Source organism: Agelaius phoeniceus, chromosome 14 (assembly GCF_051311805.1).
Source record: "Agelaius phoeniceus isolate bAgePho1 chromosome 14, bAgePho1.hap1, whole genome shotgun sequence".
Lineage (NCBI taxonomy): Eukaryota > Metazoa > Chordata > Aves > Passeriformes > Icteridae > Agelaius > Agelaius phoeniceus.
The window spans coordinates 15,524,237-15,546,767 of NC_135278.1; the positions used below are offsets into that span (position 1 = coordinate 15,524,237).

At 57.8% G+C, this 22,531-nt stretch overlaps 4 protein-coding genes across 7 annotated transcripts; 3 read left to right on the forward strand and 1 right to left on the reverse strand.

Annotated features, from left to right (window-relative positions):
• Positions 1 to 1,647: 1,647 nt before the first annotated feature.
• LOC129125860 (protein Wnt-11b-like) lies at positions 1,648 to 5,635 on the forward strand. The gene is made up of 5 exons (XM_054641527.2): positions 1,648 to 1,867; positions 1,962 to 2,182; positions 2,556 to 2,833; positions 3,533 to 3,825; positions 4,549 to 5,635. Exons 1-5 carry the CDS (start codon positions 1,797 to 1,799, stop codon positions 4,721 to 4,723), a joined length of 1,038 nt encoding a protein of 345 aa, XP_054497502.1. The 5' UTR covers positions 1,648 to 1,796; the 3' UTR covers positions 4,724 to 5,635.
• Positions 5,636 to 9,564: 3,929 nt separating this feature from the next.
• Positions 9,565 to 14,395, forward strand: IGBP1 (immunoglobulin binding protein 1). Of its 2 annotated transcripts, none has more exons than XM_077185974.1 (6): positions 9,565 to 9,782; positions 10,297 to 10,596; positions 11,704 to 11,899; positions 12,745 to 12,830; positions 13,444 to 13,547; positions 13,888 to 14,395. In XM_077185974.1, the coding sequence occupies exons 1-6, from the start codon at positions 9,592 to 9,594 to the stop codon at positions 14,031 to 14,033; spliced, it is 1,023 nt and encodes a 340-aa protein (XP_077042089.1). In that variant the 5' UTR covers positions 9,565 to 9,591; the 3' UTR covers positions 14,034 to 14,395. The 2 variants fall into 2 exon arrangements, with proteins under 2 accessions (XP_077042089.1, XP_054497148.2); XM_054641173.2 differs by having other exon boundaries at positions 9,567 to 9,782; positions 13,885 to 14,395.
• A 135-nt stretch (positions 14,396 to 14,530) lies between these two features.
• LOC129125651 (diacylglycerol O-acyltransferase 2-like) lies at positions 14,531 to 19,780 on the forward strand. 3 transcript variants are annotated; one of them, XM_077185973.1, is made up of 8 exons: positions 14,531 to 15,729; positions 17,154 to 17,282; positions 17,355 to 17,462; positions 17,712 to 17,782; positions 17,862 to 18,066; positions 18,528 to 18,702; positions 18,798 to 19,000; positions 19,115 to 19,780. In XM_077185973.1, the coding sequence occupies exons 1-8, from the start codon at positions 15,690 to 15,692 to the stop codon at positions 19,267 to 19,269; spliced, it is 1,086 nt and encodes a 361-aa protein (XP_077042088.1). In that variant the 5' UTR covers positions 14,531 to 15,689; the 3' UTR covers positions 19,270 to 19,780. The 3 variants fall into 3 exon arrangements, with proteins under 3 accessions (XP_077042088.1, XP_077042086.1, XP_077042087.1); XM_077185971.1 differs by having other exon boundaries at positions 14,531 to 14,952; positions 15,400 to 17,282; XM_077185972.1 differs by having other exon boundaries at positions 14,531 to 14,952; positions 15,519 to 17,282.
• Positions 19,781 to 21,097: 1,317 nt separating this feature from the next.
• On the reverse strand, positions 21,098 to 22,222 carry P2RY4 (pyrimidinergic receptor P2Y4). Its single transcript, XM_054641172.2, has one exon. The coding sequence runs from the start codon at positions 22,220 to 22,222 to the stop codon at positions 21,098 to 21,100; it is 1,125 nt and encodes a 374-aa protein (XP_054497147.2).
• Between the last annotated feature and the right edge of the window lie 309 nt (positions 22,223 to 22,531).

Sequence of the window (22,531 nt, forward strand, 5' to 3'; positions counted from 1 at the left end):
GCCTCTCCTGGGCTGGGAATCCCCTCCTGCCCCCCGCCAGCCCAGTTTGGAAGGGGAAGGAAGGGGTATTTTTAGCACTCACCCTCTGCTTGTTCTAAGGATTGAGCTAAAAAGAGGAATTGACGTTCAAAGGAGGGCTGGCTTTGCTTTAAAAGGAAGGGTTTGTGTTTTTCCTGCTACTCCGTCATTGCAAAACTTTCCTGTGAAAAGGGATTGGTAAAAATACCTCTGGTGGGAGGTGGCAGCCTGTGACAGTTCCCTGTGCTGGCACTGCTTCCATTGCCCATGCCCAGGGTGAGCTCCCATCCCAAAGGAAGGGATGGGGTGGCACCAAGCCCCCCTGTCCTGGTGCTGATCACAGCTCCCATCACCTGCGAAGGGAATTCCCTCCTGCCAGCCCATCCTGGAGTGGTTCCTCTCTGCATTCCACCTCTCCAGCAGCTTTTCCTGACCACTCTCACGGCTTCAGAACCCCCTGGGAACTCAGGTGCCTTCCCAGCTGCCATCCAACCCCAGTGCTCTCCTGGCAAACCCCTGGAGATCCTCCAGGTCCCAAAACAAGATACCATTCACACCCTGAGGAGGAGTTGAGCTGGAAGCCACAACAGACAGAATCCCAAACATCAGGTTTGGTGTTTAGGGGTCACCCCTGTGTTCCTCCTTTTCTCTCTGCCCTTTAACCAATCCCCCTGTAACTTGGTGGGGATTTGGGAGTGACCTGGGACCCTTCCTCAAGGGCCATTGCTCCAGCACAATGGGCTGTGGCCTTTGCATCCCAAGGGAATCATTTGGGAAGGACAGTGACTCAAGCCTTGTGTTTTGGTTTCAGTGCACATGATCCCAAGTCAAAGGAAGGTCACAAGGGGACAAAAATCAACCATCCAGGCATGTCCTGTCAAGGTGAGAGGTCACAGGGGGATGGCAACCAACCCCTAGTTTGGTTCTGTCAAGGAAAATCACCTTCCAGAAAGAGAGGAAGTAGCACAGCCAAGGAGAAAGTGAAAGCCTAAAAAGTGGGTTTCAACCTGTCATGCCTTCCAAAACCTGGGGTCAGCTGGGCTTGTGTCAAATGTCACCTCCCACTGTGGGAAAATCCCAGCCTACCTGGTTCCTCACGGGCTCCAGGCAACACTTTTGGTTTTGTACTTGTAGGAGAGAGAGATCCCAAGAAATGCACCTTGTGACAGGCACGAGCCAGGCCTGGTGCCCTGCCAGGGCAGAAAAAGAAGTAGAAATTGTGAGCCTGTGCTGACCCTACAGGAGGTACAGCCAGGGGAGTCAGGCTCTGTTCCCAGGGGACAAGGGACAGGACAGGAGGACACAGCTCCCAGCTGTGCCAGTGGAGGTTTAGTTGGGTATTAGGGAAAATTCCTCATGGAAAAGGCACCCAGGTCAGTGGTGGACCCACACCCCTGCAGTGATTTAAAATCCGCGTGGATGTGGCACTTTGGGGACACGGTCAGCAGTGGCCGTGGCAGTGCTGGGGGCACACCCTGCAGCGGCTCATCCCTCACCCCCCTCCAGGTGCTGTTTGGGGACGGTCACTGCTGATGACAGCTGGCCTCCCTCCAGCCCCTCCTTGTCCCTAACCCTGTGTGTGAATGGCACCGAAACCGCCTTTGTTCCCCTCCCCGGGGGGCAGGACCTGCTGCTATAAAAGGGGCAGTGGGGCCGAGCGGCCCCAGCCTTGCTCCCAGTCCCCATCCCAGCCCCACTCCCAGCTCCCAGTCCCTATCCGAGCCCCACTCCCAGCTCCATCCCAGCTCCCAGTCCCCATCCCAGCCCCATTCCCAGCCATGGGCCGCCCCGCCGCCGCTGCCACCGCGCTGCTGTGCCAGCTGGGGCTCTCCGCAGCCATCCAGTGGCTGTGAGTAGGGATCGGGATCTCCCCTTCCAGAGCCCCTCCTGGCGGTCCCTCGGGGCGCTGCGGCCCCCCCAGTGACCCCCAGCTCTCCCCACAGCGGGCTGGCAGGCAGCGGGGTGGCCTGGAACGAGAGCCAGCACTGCCGGCTGCTGGTGCCCGAGCAGCTGCAGCTGTGCCGCCGGCACCTGGAGGCGATGCCCAGCATCGTGCGCGCTGCCCGCCGGACGCAGCAGCTGTGCCAGCAGAGCTTTGCGGACATGCGGTGGAACTGCTCCTCCATCCAGCGTGCCCCCAGCTTCGGCCCCGACCTGCTCACGGGTAAGGGATGCTCCTCCCGCCCAGCCTGCTCTGCCCCAGGAGCATCCCGGGCTGGCAGCGCGTGGGTTTCTGTTTTGGGGTAAATATGCTGCCTTTACGTGGTGTTAATCCTGTGCAAGTTGCGTCTGGGGGGGGTGACAGACAGTAAATTCCATTTCAAACAGCTGCCAGAGGCGCCCAAAAAAGCGGGGGAAGAGGTGGGGATATACGGTCAGCGTAACCCAGGGGCCACAGGTTGAAAACACAAAAACTGAGAGGCCTTGCGTTTATCCTGATGCAAGACGAAATAAAGAAAACTCCTTTCACCGAGACACGTGCGAGAGGGGAGCCTGGCTGGGCAGCGAGGAAGGAAAAATCCCTGTTTTCTCCGCAGGAACACGGGAAGCCGCCTTCGTGCACGCCCTGGCAGCGGCGGCCGTGGCTCAGAGCATCGCCCGCTCCTGCGCCTCCGGGGAGCTCCCGCGCTGCTCCTGCGGCCCCGCGCCCGCCGAGCCCCCCGCGCCCGGCTCCCGCTGGGGCGGCTGCGGCGACAACCTGAGCCACGGGCTGCAGCTCGGGGCCGCCTTCACCGACGGCTCCGCCAGAGCCGGCACCGGCGCCGCGCCCGGGCTCAGGGCCGTGAACCGGCACAACGGAGCCGTGGGACGGGCGGTGGGTGCAGGACCCCCGGGGCTGCGGTGGTCTGGGGTGGGGTGTGTGAGCCCCTTAGGACTGGCCGGGGGTGATACAGGGGGTTTGAGCTCCCTGGGATAGATGGAGCTCAGCAGCAGGAGCAGAGGTCCCTAATTTAAGGCAGCAGATGTCAGACAGGTTTTTGGGATGTTCTGAACATCAGGAGGCAACAAAATGGTTAAAAAGTGTGTTAGCAGACACCCACACACATACACACACTGCTGCTCACCCCCAGACATCCCACACCCTTGCCACAACTAGCGCATCTGACACTTCACACCAGGATTCCCAGTTAGCTGATATTTCACACCAGTACTCTCAGTGCTCTGGGAGAGCTGGGAGACAGGAGAGCTCTTTCCACCCTTCTCACTGGAAACAGAGCTCCTCCTGCCCCACTCCAGCTGGGTTCCCCATCCCATCCCATCCCATCTGTGTACTTCCATCCACTCCTGCTCTCCAGGTGAGGCTTGGGAAACATCCAGCCCCGCTGCCAGCTCCCCTGGAAGTTCCCCAAGGATCAGGTTCTTATCAGAAGGGATTGAAGCAGGGCTGAGCCCCTGATTGCCCCATTATATTCAGCTCTGAGCTCTTTCATCCCTTGAAACTCCCCTGGGTGCCCTTGGGAGTCAATCCTTGGGGCAGTACCAGTAGAGAGCAAGCTCACCTGTATCCCTGCAGGTGCTCAGTGACTCCCTGGATACCAGGTGTAAATGCCACGGGGTTTCAGGCTCCTGCTCAGTGAAGACCTGCTGGAAAGGGCTGCCAGACCTGGGTGAAATCGCCTCTGACCTCAAATCCAGGTACCTGGCAGCCCTCAAGGTGACCCATCGGCTCGTGGGGCCCAGGAAGCAGCTGATCCCCAAGGAAGGGGATGCCAGGCCAGTGACAGAGATGGATCTGGTTTATCTCATCAACTCACCTGACTACTGCACCCCAAACCCCCAGCTGGGTTCTCTGGGGACACAGGACAGGTAGGAAGAACTCAGCCTCTGATTCCAGGAGTGCCTGTTCCGCTGGGTTTGGGTGTCCTGGGCAGCTGATGCGGCTGGGCTGGGGTGAGCCTGCAGCAGATCCCTGAATCCCTGTCTGGTGAGACCCCTCCTGCACTGCTGCATCCAGGTCTGGGACCCCAACACAGGACAGGCAGGGACTTGTTCAACAAATCCATGTGTGCTCATGGAGATGCTCTGAGAGCTGGAGCCTCTGTGCTCTGGAGCCAGGCTGGGAGAGCTGGGGGGGCTCACCTGGAGAAGAGAAGGCTCCAGGGAGATCTTAGAGCCCCTTTCAGGGCCTAAAGGGGCCCCAGGAGAGCTGGAGAGGGACTTGGGACAAGGGATGGAGAGACAGGACAAGGGGGAATGGCTTCCCACTGACAGGGTTAGTTGGGATATTGGGAAGGAATTCCTGGCTGTGAGGGTGGGGAGGCCCTGGCACAGGGTGCCCAGAGAGCTGTGGCTGCCCCTGGATCCCTGGCAGTATCCAAGGCCAGGCTGGGCAGGGCTTGGAGCACCCTGAGACAGTGGAAACTGTCCCTGCCCATGGCAGGGGTAGCACTGGATGATCTTTAGGTCCCTTCCACCCCAACCATTCCATGATTCCCCGATCCTGCTGCCTCCTGCTCTGAGCACACCAACTCTGGGGGCTGCCAGGGCTGGCAGGGAGGGCAGGTCCCCATGTCCCACATCTCTCTGCAGGCCGTGCAACAGGAGCTCAGTGGGCAGTGACAGCTGTGACCTGCTGTGCTGCGGCCGTGGCTACAACACCTACACGGAGGAGGTGCAGGAGCGCTGCCACTGCCGCTACCGCTGGTGCTGCTCCGTGGTGTGCCGGCGCTGCCGGCGCAGCCTGGAGAGACACGTCTGCAAATGAGCAGGAGAACCCCCTCTGGCACCCACCAGGCATGGCTGCACACCAGGAGCCCGTCCCAAGGGATGCCCCCAGCGAGGAGGAGGCTGTGCAGGAAGCCTGGTCTCTCGTGGAAAGCCTCAGACTGAGAGATTTTGAGAATTTTCGGTCCCTTCCAACCCAGACCTTGGGGCAGGATAAAGAGCTGCCCTCCTGCAGCTGGTCAGTGGCCAGCCCTTTGTCTCCAGCTGGGAAAAGCCATTGATCATTCCACAGGATTCCACAGGCCCCTTTCTCTGGGAGGGAAACAGGGACCCTGGGCTGCCATTGTCCCTTTGCAGGAGAATTCTGACAGCTCCTGAAAGCCAGGAGTGATAGATGGAAGGGGGTAGAGTTATCCACTGGGAGAAGGCTGCAGGGATGGAGCACTGCTGCTTGGGGTGAGGGGGCCATGGGCAGCTCCCTTGGGAACAGGATTCTGCTGTGGGCTCATCCAAGGAAAAACACTGCTCCAGGGCCCTTTGCAGCACCCAGTGGAGACATCTTCATGGAGATGGTGCTGCTCTTGTTGATGGCAGAGACATCAGGGACGTGAGAGCTCCTGGGGGCTGCAAAACCAGGCAGCCTGGCAAACCCATGCCTGACCACGTGTTAACAACCCAGCCATGGCATCACTGTAGCTTCTGTCCCCACGTCAGAGGTGGGAGCACACTCAATACATTAAATTCTCATGCCTTGTCCTTCCTGCCCCTCCTTCTGGCCCACTGAGGTCTTCAGCCCACTCCTTCCACCCTTCAGGACCAGGTGTGTTGGAATTCTGGCCTGGAGAGGGGACATAAATCCAGGGTCTTGGGGAAGCAAGAAATAAACTTTATTTTTTGTATTTCCTGTAAGTGGGATTCTGGTGTGTGTTTTTAAATAAATGTTATAACTTTCTGTGCCTTGTTTTCTAGGACAATCTTTCCTGCATGTCCTTCCAGGCTGGCCCTGGAGAAAGAGTCTGTAAGGGAGAGCCTTGTGTCCACAAAGCCCCAAGTCCAGACTTTTCCTTTCCTTTTCTGAGGACTAGCTCCCTTTTAACTCTTTCTGCTTCTCACTGGCCCAGATTTAATTACAGATCCCTGCCTTTCTCAGCCCCTGTTTTATCCTCTGCTTCCTCAGGTCTCTGTCTGCCTGGGAACTCTGTGCCTGGGATTCAGGGCTGGTGCTGGAAGCTGTGTCAGTCCAGGGTTATTTTGTGATCCTTGGGAATGCGGGGTGGATGAGCCAAGGGTGTGTGTGAACAGCAAGGGGTTGGGAGCCAGGGATGGGGGCTCCCACATTTCCCTTAGCATGGAATCTGGCCAAACACTTGGATGGGATGAGATTCCTGCTGGTGCAGCCTTTGGAGAGAAAGGATGAGTCCAAACAGGTGCTGCAGGGACTCCACAGCACCAGGAGGACAGGTAAAGGGGATGGGAATCCTCGGGTGGATCCCTGCAGCTCCCAGCATTGCCTGGAGGCTCCAGCAACTCCGCTCTATTTTTGGTTCCCATTGAATGGAGTTGGCCGCGCTCAGGCTCAGCCCGAGCCCAGCTGGCCGATTACTCATTTCCATATCCATCCCATCACTTTTAATGGTCTCTGCTGGGTCACGGAATCAAGGCATGAGCTTTTCTTGTAAAACACTCCCTCCCCTTAATGTGCTCCAGGTTTCTGTGAGAGCAGGGAAGGAATCGGGGGTGGCTGGAGAGAGGCTGCAGGGGCTGGGAAGCTGAGGATGCAGGAGCTGGGAAGCTGAGGATGCAGGAGCTGGGAAGCCGAGGCTGCAGGGGCTGGGAGTTGAGCCCGAGCTCGGGGAGTGCCAGGAGTGAGTTAACCCCTCTTATCACTTGTTAATGTGCCATTGACGGGCTCTGCCCGCTGCCATCTCCCTTCCGAGAGCGCCTGGAAAACCGCATCTGCCCAAGGCCAAAAGCGATCTCGAGTTTTCCTTTTTGAATGCAATTAGGGATCAGTGCCCGGCATTCCCAAGAAAAAGGAGTTTCAGCTGCCAGGCTACACAGCCCTCTGTGTTCGGAGGGCTGCAGGTACTAAATCAGGATTGCCTCAATGCCTGCCCTCCATCCGCCTCCCCGCGCATCCCAGATCACAGGGAGGTGACAACGGGAGGGGCTGCGAACTCCGCCGAGCATTGCAAAACGGTGGTGAGAGGAAAAAAAAAACACCGGGAAGGATCTTGAGGAGTGAGAACTCCAGCCAGGAGGGTGGGAAATGTGATTTGCATTTGGTAACTACAAACACACATCGCCTGGGGGAGAGGAGAGGAGCCACAATGGCAAGGAATGCCCAAGGGAGCTGTCGGGATCCCTCCTAGAGAGGTCCCGTTGGAATTTCTGCCTGGGAAAAGGCAGGGTCAAGTGCTGAATATGCAGAATCCACTCCTTCTTTCCCTCCTTGACTCCAAACCCGACAGGGGAGAGCTGGGGAAAGGCTGGAGGGGTCCCTGTGCTGCTGAATCCTGCGGGAAATGGGAAGGAGCCGGAATTGGCTGGAGAGTGCAAAGGGTCAGGCTGGCAGGGGGTGACAGCTCTGTGACAACGCTCTCGGTGGGGGCTGCTGGAATCCGGGCCGCACCTGGAATTAGCAGGGATGTGAGATCTGCAGGGCTGGGAGCATCCCCCAGAAACCGGGAGCCAGAGGATGGATGCGGTGGAAATGAGCCCTGGGTCTGTCCCCAGGGGTTCTAAGGGAGTAACGCTGGTGTGAACCTGGTTATTTGTTGCTGGTCAGACTTGTGCAAACAATAAAATCGGGAGGAAGGCGAGTGATTTCCATGGGTTCACTTGATTTTGCTGTTAAAACGCTGATTTATATTTATTTTCCCTTTTATTTCCTTATTCATTGAGGGATGCTGCATAACTCATTCCAGGAGAATAATATGAGCAACAAACCATTGGTAATTAAGTATTTCGGAGGAAGGATGGCTCCAAAAGTTCAAGGATATGTTGGGCCATTTCTTCTGCACAGCCCTGCAGTGCTGCTCCCATGAGGATGGGAACCTGCACTTGCTTTTCCTTGTGTTGCTCACAGAGCTGAGCCAGGAGCAGGAGAAAGCCCAGGATGGGCTCAGCTGTGACATCTCACAGAATCAGGGAATCCTGGAATGGTTTGGGTTGAAGGGACCTTAAAACTCGCCCAGTTCCACCTCCTGGCATAAGTAGGGAGCCTTCTCCTACCCCAGGGAGCCCTGTCCAGCCTGCACTGCTGGGAATATTTGGGGGATGTTGCTGTGACCTTTGGGATGGTTGGTCCATGCACCATCACACCACAAGGCACAGACATGAGTAAACGCCTGTATTTAAGGAAAAACCCTTCCCTCTCTGTTCTCCTTTGTTCCTGGGGTGCTCAGCAGCGTCGTGGTGCTCTAAGGGTGACAAACCAAAGCAGGGATTGTCCGTGTGGGGATCTTCAGCTGAGGGACAGGGACAATCAGGGGTGAGTAAGAGCCATAAGGTCTGAGGGGGAACCAGCTGCAGCCTGAGGCATTTTGTGTGCAGCTGGAAGGTCAGTTCTGCCAGGGGCTGCGGGGGGTTTGGAGGGGAAGCAGCTCTCCATCCCTTGGAATCATGGAATTCTTGGATGGTTTGATAGAAGGGACCTTAAAGCCCATCTTGTTCCACCCCCTGCTATGGGCAGGGAGACTTTTCCCATCCCTGGTTGCTCCAAGCCCCATCCAACCTGGACTTGGACACGTCCAGGGATGGAACAGCCACAGCTTCTCTGAGAAATCCATTCCAGGGCCTCCCCACCCTCACAGGGAAGGATCTGATTTCTCCCAGGCTGGGCAGACATCCCTGCAGGATGGGAGCCTGGGCACTCCCACCTCGGCAGAGCAGACACTGAAGTGGCCGTGAACCCCTCTCTGGGGCTGCCATCCCACTGGGAATATCCAGGAGATCCTCCCAGCAGCAAAATGGGGCCAGACAGGTTTGGAGGACCCACAGCACTCCTGGGCTCTCTGAGTAACAACTCATTGCATAATCTGACACAGGCATGAAGGAAACAAACAGAGTAAATCGTAAACTGAGTCATCCTCAGAGGCTGAGTTAGAATTACTCAGGAGTAGTAGCAGTAGTTGCTACATCCATACTTTGCTCACAGCCAGGTCAATCACCTGTATTTCTAAGGGAAATAACCTGCTCCTAAAAGCACAGATTTAACCCTAACCTGCCTGATGCCTGGTTGAATTTTATAGATTTTAGGAGTGAAATAAATGAAGAAAAAAAGAGGAAAAAAAAAAAAAAAAAGGTTGCATGCTCCACTTGTACTGTAGAAAAAAATAGAGAATAGGAAGGTGCTGCGCTTACACAAATAAATTGATATTTATTGACTGCCCTGTCGAGGATCTCCACTGTGTCCCCCTTTCATACAGCGGGAAAACGGATGTTTTCTGCCAATTTATCTAATTATCCACATTTTTTTTCCCTTTTCCCAGCCTCCCTCCCAGCGCTCCCTGCCAGGACCCGCGCGGGCCGGAGCATCAGGCAGGACCTGGCAGGGAAAAGCGTGCGGGCACTGGAGGCCCCTGGGGGCCCCCGGCCGCTTCGAGCCGCTCCTGCCCGCGGTACCCGCCCGCCGCGGGGACTCCGGGACCGCGGGACGAGCGCGGGGCCATCACGGCGCCCACCATGCCCGCTGTCCCTCAGCCTGCCCTCACCAGCATGGCGGCTCCGCGCCCCGGCTGCGTCCGTGCCCTCCCCAACGTGGCGCCCGCCGTAACTCCAGCCGTGACCTCCCCAAGATGTCGCCCCGTGTTGTTCCTATGGCAGTGACCTTCCCAAGATGGCGGCCGGGGCGGGTACGGTCGCGCCGGACCGCGCCGGAAGTGGCGGCGGCGCCGTTCCCGGCCCATGATGGCGGAGGCGGGCGCGGACGGCCCCCGGCTGGCGGAGCTGCTGGCGTTGGGACGGCGGCTGTGGGAAGAGCTGGAGGCCAGCACCGAGCCCTCCTCGGGAGCCCCGGCCGTGCAGGACAAGGTGCGGCAGGGGCTGGACGCGCTGCAGCGGGCGGCGGCCATGGTGACGCAGCTGGAGCTGTTCAGGTGAGCTCAGGGGACGCGTCTGAGCGGACGGGGAGGGTCCCCGGGCAGGGCAGAGGTGGAGCGGGACAGAATCCCGGAATCACTGAGGCTGGACAAGATCTCCAAGACCATCGAGTCTAACCTGTGCCTGATCCCCACCTTGTCACCCAGCCCAGAGCACTGAGTGCCGCGTCTGGGCGTTCCTTGGACACCTCCAGGAATGGGGACTCCAAACCTCCCTGGGCAGCCCCTGCCAAGGCCCGGCCACCTTTTCCATGGAGAAATTCCTGCCGATGTCCAACCTGAGCCTCTCCTGGCACAGCCTGAGGCCTTTTCCTCTCATCCTGTCCCTGTTCCTGGAAGCAGAGCCTGCCCCGGCTGTCCCCTCCTGTCAGGAGCTGTGCAGAGCCACAAGGTTCCTCCTGAGCCTCCTTTTATCCAGGCTGAGCCCCCCCAGCTCCCTCAGCCGCCCCTCCCAGGATGACTCCAGCTCCTTTCCCACCTCCATTCCTGTTCTCTGCTCTCTCCCTGGCAGTGAGAACGAGGAGCTGGAGGAGATCGCCTCAGCCGACCTGAAGTTCATGCTGCTGCCGGCGCTGCTGGGAGCCCTGACGCTGAAGCAGGTGGACCTGAGCAGGAGAAAGGAGCACCTGGAGAGTGCCCGGGAGCACTTCCTGCACTTCCTGAAGCTCTGCAGGAACTATGGGCTGGGCTCTTTCCAGCTGCCCTCCAGCACCTCCAGCGAGGAGGAAGCCAGGAGCTCCCCAGCCCCCCGGGACCCCAGCCAGCCCAACCTGGTGGCCATGGCCATGAGCAGATCAGCCAAAATTGAAAGGTGGGCTCCATGCAATGGGAAGGGCTTTGGGAATCACTCTGGGAGGAGCAGGAGCCTGAGGCAGTGCAGGGTTGTACAGAAAAGAGCTTCCCTGAGCATTGGAATAATTTGATCATAAAATGCTCATTTTAAAAGATGCAGCTCGCTGTTTAATGGGGAGGGGCATTTGTGACTCCAGTTTCTGGTCTCTTGAGGAAAAACTGCTCAAAAACTTGAAATTAGCTCTTCAATCTTTCATAATTAATCTTACAATTAGTTCTTTAATCACTGCTGGCAGCACAAAGACTTCCAAACTGGAAGTTTCTTACCAGTGGGTTCATTAGAGCTTGAAAGAAAGGTGATTGGTGCTTTGGTTGGGATTTTGCCCACTGAGTTGCTCATTGTGGCAGCACTGGAAGGTCCAAACTGGGCTGGACTTACTTAAATTGTGTAGAAAAGCATAAAAAATTATTTATATACTAAGTTTGAAGGGTTTCTATTTTAGAATTATTCTTTTATACTCCTTACCCTCTCATCTCCCAAAGGTTTCTTGGCCCTTTTTGTTCATTCTTCAGGTGACAATAATTGAGGGAAGGAGAACACAAGGATTTATTAGTTCTTCCTTTAATAACTAATTCCTGAAAAAGTAAAAATCAATTTACTCTGGAAGTTTATTATATAGGGCATTCTTCCTTTTGATAATTAATTACTGAATAGGTCAAAAAGTCCAAAAAGCCAAAATCATATTTTAAAAAACGCCTTGGAAAAGCATTTTATTCTGTTTGTGTGACATGGAATCAGCCCAAACCAGCCACCCCATTGATTTTCTCAGTCCTGCTTTCTCCAGGAGACTGATGTTCCCAGTCTTGCTTCATTTTACCAGGAAAGCTTCAATTTCCAAGGATTCCTCAATATGTAGGAGAAGAATAAAATCATTGAGACCTCTATGAATCAAATGTAATTTTACAGCTGCTTTTAACGGACAGGAGAGGCTGAAATTCCAACAGGAACCAGCACAACTTCCATGAAATTTGGTTGATCCTTTTAGAAAGAGTGGTAAAGACCCCAGGGCTGGTCTGTGCTGGAGAAGAATGATTCCATGGTCTGATTTTGCTGTGTTTGAGGCAGATACAAGCAGAAGAAGGAGCTGGAGAACAAATTGGCTGCCATGAGCAGCTCCGTGGAGAGCGGGACGGCGGATGAGGATCAGATCCGGGAATTTTACATCCTCCAGATCCAGAAATGGATCGGCAGCAGCCTGGAGGAGATTGAGAGCATCGACCAGGAGCTGGTGATCCTGAAGAGCAGGGATGCAGCCAGGCAGGTGAGGGAGCTCTCCTGGGATCCAGGGCATGAGGGGATGAATCCCAGAGGAATTCAGTGGCAGAGTTTTATTCAGTGACTTCCCAGTTGTAATTGAGCTCGATCACAGCATGAGCTGATGGGGTTTCCTTCATTTTAAATTCTGAGTTTTGGGTTGGGCTCTGCTGTCACACTTCCCCCACAATCCCAGCCTGTAGAATGCTGCAGCTTGGAATATCAGAGCTGAACTAGGCTGTGCAAAGGCTTTTCTGCAGATCCTTAATTCTGAAGAACAATTGGATTTGGAAATTGAAATAAGACCCTTGTGGTTTCTGTCAAGCCTCCATTCCTGGTCTGCAGCCTGTCCAGGTGTTATCAGCCCATTTGGAATGACAGAACATTCCTACAGACCTGCAATCCCTGTGCAGAACATTGTGTCCAGGATTTCTGTGACCTGGGATGTCTGCTGGGAGCAGCAGCTCCAGATGCTTCCTGGCAGGGCTGGTTTGGGGGGTCATTTTTTGGCACTGCAGGACTCAGCTCCTCCAAGGTCTCCATGGAATGATGGGCTCAGAATGTTTCACTGCAACAATAAACAACATTTCCTGCTCTGCTCTGAGCTCAGCTCTGGGAATGCTCTGCTTTGATCCCAGCAGGTGGCACAGAGGCACAGGAAGTGATTCCTGTGCAGGCACAGTTGGAATTCCTGATCTAAACCAAATTCAGGCCTGGATTCTCCATCCTGAGGCATTGCTCTGACAGCTGAGGTGTTTCTCCTCTATAAGACCTTTAATAATTTTAAGATGGGAAGCAGAGGGGGAATTGTGATCCCCTCCATTCCCTGGTGACAGTTGTTTGCATCCCCAGGCTCCAGCAGGTCCCCGTGGGCCTCCCCGGCCAGCCAGAACTCCAGTGAAACCCTTCATCCTCACCCGGGATGCTGCTCAGGCCAGGTATGGATGGGGATGATCCAAACACACTTTGGGGCACTGCTCTCGTGTCAAGCCTAAAATGTTCCATCAAGTGCAGAAATCCACGTGGTGCCTTCATGTCTGCACTTGAGTGTGTGGCTCCCTGAAATCCGTGCAGGAATTTCAGCACCTAAAGCACAGAATGGGGGAGAAACCAGATTTCCTGTCATGCTGGGCACATGATTGATGCTGAGCTTTCCATGTATCTGCTGCGCTTCCCAGGGGTGTCCTGGGGTCTCCTTCCCCTAATGCAGATTGTTCCAAGCCCTGTCCAACCTGGCCTTGGACACTTCCAGGGACCCAGGGGTAGCCACAGCTGCTCTGGGCAGCCTGTGCCAGGGCCTGCCCACCCTCACAGGCAGAACTTCTTCCCAGTATCCCATCCATCCCTGCCCTCTGGCAGTGGGAAGCCATTCCCTGTGTCCTGTCACTCCAGGCCCTCTCCATCTTTCCCTCAGGCCAGAATTGGGTCACCCCTGCTTTGTGACATCCTTCCATCCTTAGCACAGATTGGATCATGGAATAGCCCTGTGCCCCTTGCCTGTGTTCCTGCTCATTCTAGGGGATTTCACTGCCTGGTTTTGTCCCACTGCAGGGTATTTGGAGCTGGCTATCCTGGGCTGCCCACCATGACTGTGGATGACTGGTACGAGCAACGCCGGAAGCAGGGAATTGTGTCCACCCCACAGAGGGTTCCAGGTATGGAACAGAGATGAGAACAGGGGGTTTGGGAAGCCTCTTGAGAGGATGGGTGAACAAGGATGTGTGCAGGGTATGGAACACCCCTGACTGTGGAAGAATCCAAGCTTTATTAGGAAAACAGCTGGGTTAGACTGTGCTTGGCCTGCCCAAGGCCAGGTTGGACAGGGCTTGGAACAGCCTGGGATAGTGGAAGGTGTTCCTGGTGGCACTGGATGGGCTCTGAGTTCCCTTCCAACCCAGCCCATTCCAAGGTTCTCACTCCTGCTGTCTGGCAAGCCCAGCTCCCAGCAGGCCTTTGGAGAACCTGGATCTCCTCCCTGTCCCTCCCCTCCAGCAGGTACAAGCGATGAGGAGATGCAGAAGCAGCAGAAGGAGACAGAGGAGGAGGAGGATGATGAGGAAGCTCTTCGGAAAGCTCGGGACTGGGACGACTGGAAGGACACACACCCCCGGGGCTATGGCAACAGGCACAACATGGGCTGATGCTCTGGCTGCCAGCAGGGCCTGGAGATCCTGGGAGAGCAACCTGGAGAGGGAGAAGGGAATACAGTGTACATAGGGAATTCCCTGGATGGACAGGGCACAGGATGGCAGGAGGACACGTGACCCCTTGCTTTGGTGTGCATTCCATGTCAGACTGGGGGCACTGGTGGTGTTGGGGGGTGCCCCAGAGCTCTGAGGGGCAGCTCCATGAGGGTCAGGCTCCCTCTGCCCTCCCAGGCGGAGGCAGCCTCCAAGGGGAGCTCCATGGATTTGGAAACTGCTCTTTGTATTGTGGGTGGATATATTTATTTTTTTTTCCTCTCTATTTTAAGCAAAATAAACTCTCTTTGTGCTGTCTGGTTCTTGCCATGAAATTCTCTTGCTCTTCATCCCGAGCTTTTCCACGGGGTGAGCCCCAGATGCTCTCATGGAGCCCACAAGGGACAGAATTGGGACAAATGGTGCCATATTCCAAGACAAAGTCAGTGTGCTTTGAAACCCACTAGCATAATCCTTAAAAAGGGGAAAACTGAATCCCTCTGGCACCATTCCTGAATGAGGGAAAGGACTGAGCTGGCACAGAGCAGGTTTGTGCAGGAAGGTGAGGAATCACAGCTGGAAGCTCTGGAAGTGCCCAGTGTGGGCTGGCAGCTGTGGGTGGACTTGTTCCAAACCTGGTAAAATACTGGGATGGAAAAGCAAAGCATGGCTGGCACTTTGTGTCACCTGGAGCAGTGCCACCTCCATGGTGCTTCCTTACCCTGGGACAGTGGGATTCTGTAGAAATTTGGTGTTTTTCCTTCCTGTTAGCAGGATTTGGGCACAGCTGGAGTTGAGATGTTTTCCATGCAGCAATTCCTGTCCTCAGCACTGATCCACACCCAGGAAAGCCTGTAGGCACTGTGGTCCTTTCTGCCAGGTACTGAGTCCCTACAATTCACAGGAGGGGTTTGTGTGTTCCAAATCTCCCAGGAAACATTTCTTACTTTTCCACCATGATCCTGTGGGTCTGTTTATCCCTCTCCTACACTGGTGTTAGCCAGCACTTCCTAGGAGCACCCCTGGACAGCTTCAGGGATTTATTCCCTGTGGGTTCTCGCTGTTCCTTGGGCTGTTGGCCTGAAGCCCCCCTCAGTGCTGACCTCCTGCTGCTCCTATTTCTCTTTCTTGTCATTTTTCCCCTCAAACCTCTCTGGACAGCACTCCAGGCTCCTTGGGCAGGAGGCAGAGTGCCCATCCCGGGGCTGGGAGCAGCAGCAATGGTCTGGTGGCTGTGGAGCTTCAGGGTGATATTTTTGGGTGGCTCTGGGGCTGTCACATGGCAGTGTTTGTGACATTCCCCCAACATGGACGGTACCATTCCCAGGGGGATGTGGCATTCCCAGAGGAATTCAGCTCCCGCCAGCACCGGCAGCCGGGACTTTCCAAGGAGCAGCAACCTCCCAGCACTGCCACAGTGCCTCACCCTCTGTGTGACCCTTCCAGGCACCAGCAGTTGCTCTCCATTCTCCTAATCCCAGCTGGAGCAGGTCCCCTCCCCTCAGCAGGGCTGGAGTCCCTCGGGTCACCTGGTTAAAGCCTCTGGACACACAGCCCGGCGCCCTCTGATTGCCAAACTCACCTTTCCACCCACGGCACCACAGAGCTCCTGCCACCATGAAAACCATCATAGCAGCCTGCTCACAGAACCTCAGTGGTAAGAGATTCCCAAAAAAGTTGGGATGGCTCCTGGTTCTCCAGCAGTGCAAGGAGCTGGTGGTTGTTACTGCTGTCTGCTTGCTTGGGAGTGCTGAGGAGAAAAGGGGTGTTGGGAGCAAATAGAGAATAACTCAGCAGGAAAATGCGCTGTTGCTCTACAGGGATGAAATTTTGGATGGCTTTGGGAGTGATACACACAAGATGCTCCTGCAAATTCCAAATGCTGGGTTTGCAGAGGCTCCTGTCACTGTGGATGGGGCTGACAGCACAGTCCTGTGGGGTTCTCTGTGTCTGTGGTGTGGACATTCATGGGGTTTTTGGAATAGGAGCTAGGAAAATTAAAAAGCAACTGTTTGGTGGGTACAATTTTGCTGGGAAGAGCTCTGTGTCTTCCCTGGGAAAAAGACACTGGGTTCTGCAGGTGGCTGGGATTTTGGGGATGTGTGGCCAGTGGAAGGGATCACCCAGAGCCCAGCGTGCTGCATGGGAGAAAAGTACAAAAATTTCCCACTGAAAAATTCCCCCATGGGCCAGAGATGGCTCCAGTGTTTAATTTATTTCACTTGTCCCATTTCTGTTTTGGATTGAGCTGGGAAGAACTGAACCTCTGCCAGCTTCCTGAACCAGGGGTCAGTGGCTCTCCTCTGACCCAGGGGTCCCTGGCTTGGGGAGCCACAGGGACAGGGCTGCTCCTGTGCCCCTCTGATAGTCTCTCTGGCCAACATGCAGATTTGGGGTTGTTTTCCCAAGAATACAAGGCTTTTGTGAGGCTGGGGTGGCTCTCTGGGGTGGTCTTGTCCTGGGACCTTTGGCCAGGAGCACTGTGCTGGCAGGGCTGGCACCTCAGGCCCGTTTTAGGGAGCAGGGATGGGGCCAGGCTTGGAGTTTGGATCCTGGCTCCCAGCCCGGGGAGGTTAATGGTTCACCAAGATCGGCTGGAGGGAAGGGGTGGCAGGGGGAGTGGAGAGGCTGCACTGCCACTGTGGGGACAGAACTGGGATGGCCACCTCCAGCCACCCTGGCTTGGCCTTGGCACTTGCTGGGGGTGGTGCCTCCCTGCTGTGCCAGCTGAGAAATCCCCAAATCCCCTGTGGGCCCGAGCACATCAAGGAATGGTCCTGGCCCTTGGGCACTGGGCATGGAGCAGGATGTGCTGCTGCTCTCAGCCCCGCTGGCGCACAGAACTTTTGGGTTTGGGGGTGCCCAGTGCTCCCCACTCTGGGGACAGCCCTGATTGCCCAGGGCCACCTCCTGGCATGGTCCAGAGCTTCCTGAGGATGCTCCTCCATTCCACCTGCCACATCCCATCCCTCCTCCCCCAGCTGCTCATCCTCCCCATCCCACCTCCCGCGGCAGCCCGGTGGCCCCGCCCGCGTACGAGCCGTGCTGTTTTGGGCGGGGGCCGTGTCCCCCTCTCCGCAGGCAGCCGGGCCAGCATCCAAACCGCCCTGAGGACACTGCTGGCCGTGCCCTGGCCCTCGCAGCGCGACATCGGCTCCGCGCTCCAGCTGCTGGCCGTGCTGCAGTGGGTGCTCAGCTTCCTGCTGCTGGGTGAGTGAGTGGGGGGCTGCGGGGGGTCCCGGGGGGCCACACAGCCGCTCACCCCCTGCCCGGCTCCCGCAGGAATCGTCAGCCTCCTGCTCCTCATCTACCTGCTGTTCACCAGCCTCTGGCTCATCCCCGTGCTCTACCTGGCCTGGATCATCTTCGACTGGGACACGCCTGAGAAAGGTGTGCTGGCCGCGTGCCTGCTTCCTCCAGCTTTGCAGCAGGATGGGAGTGGGATCCCCCTTTCTCCAGGTGCCTCCCAGAATTTGGAAAGCACCATATTCCCCTTCCCTCCACTCCTCCATCATCTGCACCACGGTGGGAAGAGGGATGCAGCGGGTCCGCAGGGAGCGCTTCCCTTGGATCCGGCTGGGCTGGGCTGGGCTGGGCTGGGCTGGGCGACATCTCCTGGGGTCCCTCCCGGCTTTGCAGGTGGCAGGAGGCTGTCGTGCCTGCGGCGATGGACCGTGTGGAAGCACTTTCGGGATTATTTCCCGGTGAAGGTACGGCGCTGGGACGAGGTGGGACCTCCCAAAAGGAGGTGCCACCGTCACGTTCCCGTGACTCCTTTTGTCCCCGCAGCTGGTGAAGACACACGACCTGTCCCCCAGCCACAACTACATCATCGGCTCGCACCCCCACGGCATCCTCTGCGTCGGCGCCTTCTGCAACTTCATCACGGGCTCCACGGGCTTCGAGGAGCTGTTCCCGGGCATCCGCTCCTTCCTCACCACGCTGGCCGGAAACTTCCGCCTGCCCTTGTTCCGGGAGTACCTGATGAGTGGCGGTGAGCGGTGCCTGCCCTGCCCGGCTCCTGATCCCTCCTGAAACACGGGAGGGATGGCGCTCCTGGAAAGAAGCAGGGCAGGGATGCTGCTCTGCTTGCGTTGTGCCTGAGCGGCAGCTTCACCTCGCAGCTTGCCCACACCTTGCCCACACCCTGCCTGAGCTGTACCTTCACCCTGCTCGCACCCTGCCCGCACCTTGCCTACACCCTGTCGGGACCGCTCCTCCGCCTTGCCCGCTGCTTGCCCACACCCTGCGTGTTCCCTCCGCCCTGACTGCCCCACGCTGCCCTCACCGCTCCCTGCCCGCACCTTTCCCAGCCTCTGCCCGCAGCAGAGGGAGCCCTTGTACCGTCCTTGCCCCGGTCCCACCGGGTGCCGTCGCTCGGGGGGACCCTCGGCGGTCCCTGTCGGGTGGCCGGGCGCTGCAGTGCCACAGCCCCGGTGTCCCGTCCCGCCGCAGGGCTGTTCCCGGTGACCCGCCGCGCCATCGGCTACCTGCTGTCCCAGAAAGGCACCGGCAACGCGGTGGCCATCGTCATCGGCGGCGCGGCCGAGTCGCTGTCCTGCCGGCCCGGCGTCACCACGCTCATCCTCAAGAACCGCAAGGGCTTCGTCCGCATGGCCCTGCGCCACGGGTGGGTCGCGGCTGGGGCACCGGCACTGCCACCCCCGCGGGTCCCGGCGGTGCCCAGCGCCCCCTCACCACCCACCGTGTCCCCTCCCTCCTCAGGGCCTTCCTCGTCCCCTCCTTCTCCTTTGGCGAGAACGACCTCTTCCGCCAGGTGGTCTTTGAGGAGGGCAGCTGGATGAGGAGCATCCAGCGGCGCTTCCAGAAGATGATGGGCTTCGCTCCCTGCCTGTTCTACGGCCGCGGCCTCACCTCCTGCCGCTCCCGCGGCTTCCTGCCCTACGCCAGACCCATCACCACCGTGGGTGAGCAGCGGGGCTGGGGGGAGAGGGGACACTGCAGAGGGAGCCACCTCCTGGCCTGTGTCCCCAGCGAGGCGGGCGTGCGGCCACCAGGCTGACGCTGTCCCCTGCCGGCAGTGGGGGAGCCGCTAGCGGTGCCCAAGGTGGAGAACCCGAGCCGGGAGCTGGTGGACCGGTACCACGAGCTCTACATCCGTGCCCTGCTCAAGCTCTTCAACGAGAACAAGACCAAGTATGGGCTGTCCGAGTCAGACGAGCTGCACATCCTCTGAGCGCCACCAGCACCGGCCCCGTCCTGGCTCATGAGGGCTCTTGCAGGGGGAATTTCAGCCAGCCTGGCATGGGGGACATGCGGGGGACAGTCCCCACTCTGGCCTGCTGGTCCTCTAGCCTGAGGGGGAGCCGGGAGGAGAGGGGGAAGCGAGGGGAGGATTGGGAAAGGCTCCCCCTTGCAGGGGGTTTGGGGGGGCTGTGGGTGACACAGCTGTTCCCTGCAAAGGGCTGGAGTGGGGCTGGGGCCAGCCGTGGGCATGGTCCCCCTGGGATAACCAGGTCACCACAGGGTGAGGGAGGGGTGTCATGGGAGGAGGGATTGACATGGGAGTTTTGGGGTGGCATCCTGATGACCAGTGGGAACAGCCTGGGGGAACAGCCCACCCTGAGATGGAAGGGGGACACTCCTGGACTTGGGGACCTGTGGGTGTGTCCTGAGCCAGGACCATGAGGCCCCAGATGAGCCTTTCCTGCTATCTCCATACCCAATACAGATTTTGAACCTCCCAATGCCTGTCTGTGTGTGTTCCATAGGTTGGGATTGGCAGCACAGTGGCTGTACCCCTGCACAGCCCATCTGGGTACCCTTGCCACCCAGTGTGTCCCCTGCCTAGCAGTCCCACCTGCAGCTGGGGCAGTGTTTGGCAGGGTCCTTGCACCACTCAGGTGCAGCCAAGCAGCTCCCAGATGCACCTGAGCCACAGTGGATATAATAGGAGGTGAGGGGCAGCTCTTACTGGTTTAACTGGGCTCAGGAGGGACATCTCCTGCTCTCTCTGCTCTTGGCTCAGTGGTGAGTGAGGGTCTCTCTGGGTGGGACGGGGATGTGGGGCTTGGATGGGCCATCCCTGGGGTCATCTCCTTCGCCTGGGCAGCTTGTGTGGGACGTGGCTGTGTGTGACTGGTGTGGTGGCTGGGTGTGACACCCCAGTGACACTCTGGGCACCCCTTTCTTAGGCATGTGCTGGAAGGACTCACAGGGACTGATGGGGACAGGGACTTGCAGGGACTCCTGGGGCTCTTGGAGTGGGGACAGGCCTGTCCCTGTCCCATTCCTGCCAGGCTGGCATGGGAGAGTCAACAGCACTGATACCAATCTCAGCATACTGCTCTGCGCAGGCACTTGGTCAAACAAAAGGACTGGGTAAACATTTGAGGAGCAAACACCCATAAAGGGAAATTCCCAAGAACCTTCCTGTCACCAGGGGAGCTCCGGCTCATCCCCCCAGACCTGCCCCAGTGGATTTCTCTGGGGTGAGGATGATTGTCTTGTCCCTCTTCCTTATGCTTCGGGGAGAAACAGGCCTGAGTGTAGAGAGGGGAAGGGGCTTTATTGGGGCTCATGGACAGCAAGTGCCCCAGGCCATGTCCCTCCCCCTCTGCCACGGCCAGCAGTGTGCCAGGGACATCTCTGAGATCCCGCCCAGCATGGGCTCTGTACCCAGGTTCAGTCTGGTCCCTGCATGTCACCACTGAGTCACCTGGGAGAGCTGTGCCTGCCCAGGGAGGCACCAGTATCCTTTCTCTGTAGTGACTTGTCAGGCCCATGTGTCCCCAGGAGTTCAGGGATGGAACACCATCCTGCTGCTCCAAAAGAGCCTCCTCAGTGTCCTCCCATTCCCATAAGTGCCTGGTGGCTCTCCTGCCCGCACCAGCACCCTCCTCCCACAGTCTCAGAGGGCAGGGCTGGGACCAACCTGTGGCTTCTAGCCCTCAGCCCTGCAGGGCTGGGCAGGGACAGCTCAGAGCTGGGCACTTGGGAATGCCCACATGGAGCCCTGAGGTGCTGCAGCTCCTGGAGCCCAGGGCTGAGGCTATGGAACCCCCTCAGCACCCGCCTCCACTCCGTGCAGTCCCGGTCCCTCGGGTGACGCTGGCCACGTGGCTGCCGTCCGTGAGGCTGTCTGCAAAGGGTGACACCAGGGCCAGGTCCAGCGTGGGCACGGGCCGGAGGCGCTGGGCGGCCCCGCGGCGCAGCCGGCCCCGGTACTTGTCCCCAGCCATGAAGTACAGGATGGGGTCCAGGCAGCTGTTGATGCTGGCCAGCGGCCGTGTGATCTTGTAGCTGAAGTTGATGATGTTGAGGGTCCTGCAGTCGGCCTGGAAGTAGCGGGAGGTGTAGTAGAGGGTGCGGGTGATGTGGAAGGGCACGAAGCAGATGGCGAAGACGGCCAGCACCACGATGATCATCTTGACGGAGCGCCTCTTGTAGGAGGGCATGCGGGGGCCGGGGCTGGAGAAGCTGGGCTTGCAAAGCCGCTTGGCCATCAGGCAGTAGCACAGCACGATGACCAGGAAGGGCACCCCGAAGAGCAGGGCCATGATGGAGGAGCTGTAGTGCACGTAGTGGTCGAACTCCTCGGGCTTGGTGGTGTCGTGGCACAGGGTGGTGTTGCCTTTGGAGCTGGTGGTGACGAAGATGAGGTTGGGGATGAGGCAGATGATGACCACGAGCCAGGCGGCCACACAGATGATGCGGGCGTGCTTGGTCTTCACCCACTTGAGAGAGCGGATGGGGTGGCAGATGCCCATGTAGCGGTGCACGCTGATGCAGGTGAGGAAGAGGATGCTGCTGTAGAGGTTGGCGTAGAAGAGGAAGCGCACGATCTTGCACAGCCCCGTCCCGAAGGGCCAATTGTTGCGGTCGGCGTAATAATAGACCAGGGTGGGCAGGGACAGGACATAGAGTGTGTCCGAGAGGGCCAGGTTGACCATGTAGGTGGTGGTGGCATTCCAGGGCCTCATCCTGGAGATGAACATCCACAGGGCCCAGGAGTTGAGGGGCAGCCCCACCACGAAGACGATGCTGTAGGAGACGGGCAGCAGGATGAACTTGAACTCCTCGTTGAAGACACACTTAGCCTCGGGCGCTGCTGTGCTGTTCCCCCCTGGCCAGGGAGCCGGCGTCAGTGTCCACAGGGAAACTGGGAACATCCTCACCGGAGTGGCCATGGTGTGCCAGCCAGACCTAGGGAGCAGTTCATAAAAGCACGCTAGTCACTGATCCCGACCATTGTCAGGCACAAAGCGTAGAAAGGAGCCAAAGCCACCAGATTTTCTCCCCCTCCAGGAACTCCGGCCGCTTTGATGGTTCTCTGGTTTTTCTCAGCTCGCGCGGGGGGAACGGACTCGGCAAAGCCTCCCCTCCGCAGGCCCTTCACTGACACTCATTAATCAACCATTAATCACCCGTTAATTACCCCTTTGCGTTGACGCGGGGACTGCCGTGCTACGCGGAGCCGGGAGCGGGCCGGGGACGGA

What these genes read in the sequence shown, in the direction of transcription:
- LOC129125860 (XM_054641527.2), top strand. Translation starts at nt 1,797, where the DNA reads ATGGGCCGCCCCGCCGCCGCTGCCACCGCGCTGCTGTGCCAGCTGGGG. An exon ending in TCCGCAGCCATCCAGTGGCT is followed by an intron (nt 1,868 to 1,961) that starts GTGAGTAGGGAT and finishes CTCTCCCCACAG; the next exon opens with CGGGCTGGCAGGCAGCGGGG. An exon ending in CGGCCCCGACCTGCTCACGG is followed by an intron (nt 2,183 to 2,555) that starts GTAAGGGATGCT and finishes TTTTCTCCGCAG; the next exon opens with GAACACGGGAAGCCGCCTTC.
- LOC129125651 (XM_077185971.1), top strand. Translation starts at nt 16,268, where the DNA reads ATGGCTCCAGTGTTTAATTTATTTCACTTGTCCCATTTCTGTTTTGGA. An exon ending in GGGATTATTTCCCGGTGAAG is followed by an intron (nt 17,783 to 17,861) that starts GTACGGCGCTGG and finishes TTGTCCCCGCAG; the next exon opens with CTGGTGAAGACACACGACCT. An exon ending in CGCATGGCCCTGCGCCACGG is followed by an intron (nt 18,703 to 18,797) that starts GTGGGTCGCGGC and finishes CTCCCTCCTCAG; the next exon opens with GGCCTTCCTCGTCCCCTCCT.
- P2RY4 (XM_054641172.2), bottom strand. Translation starts at nt 22,222, where the DNA reads ATGGCCACTCCGGTGAGGATGTTCCCAGTTTCCCTGTGGACACTGACG.
- IGBP1 (XM_054641173.2), top strand. Translation starts at nt 9,592, where the DNA reads ATGATGGCGGAGGCGGGCGCGGACGGCCCCCGGCTGGCGGAGCTGCTG. An exon ending in AGATCAGCCAAAATTGAAAG is followed by an intron (nt 10,597 to 11,703) that starts GTGGGCTCCATG and finishes TGTTTGAGGCAG; the next exon opens with ATACAAGCAGAAGAAGGAGC. An exon ending in CGGGATGCTGCTCAGGCCAG is followed by an intron (nt 12,831 to 13,443) that starts GTATGGATGGGG and finishes GTCCCACTGCAG; the next exon opens with GGTATTTGGAGCTGGCTATC.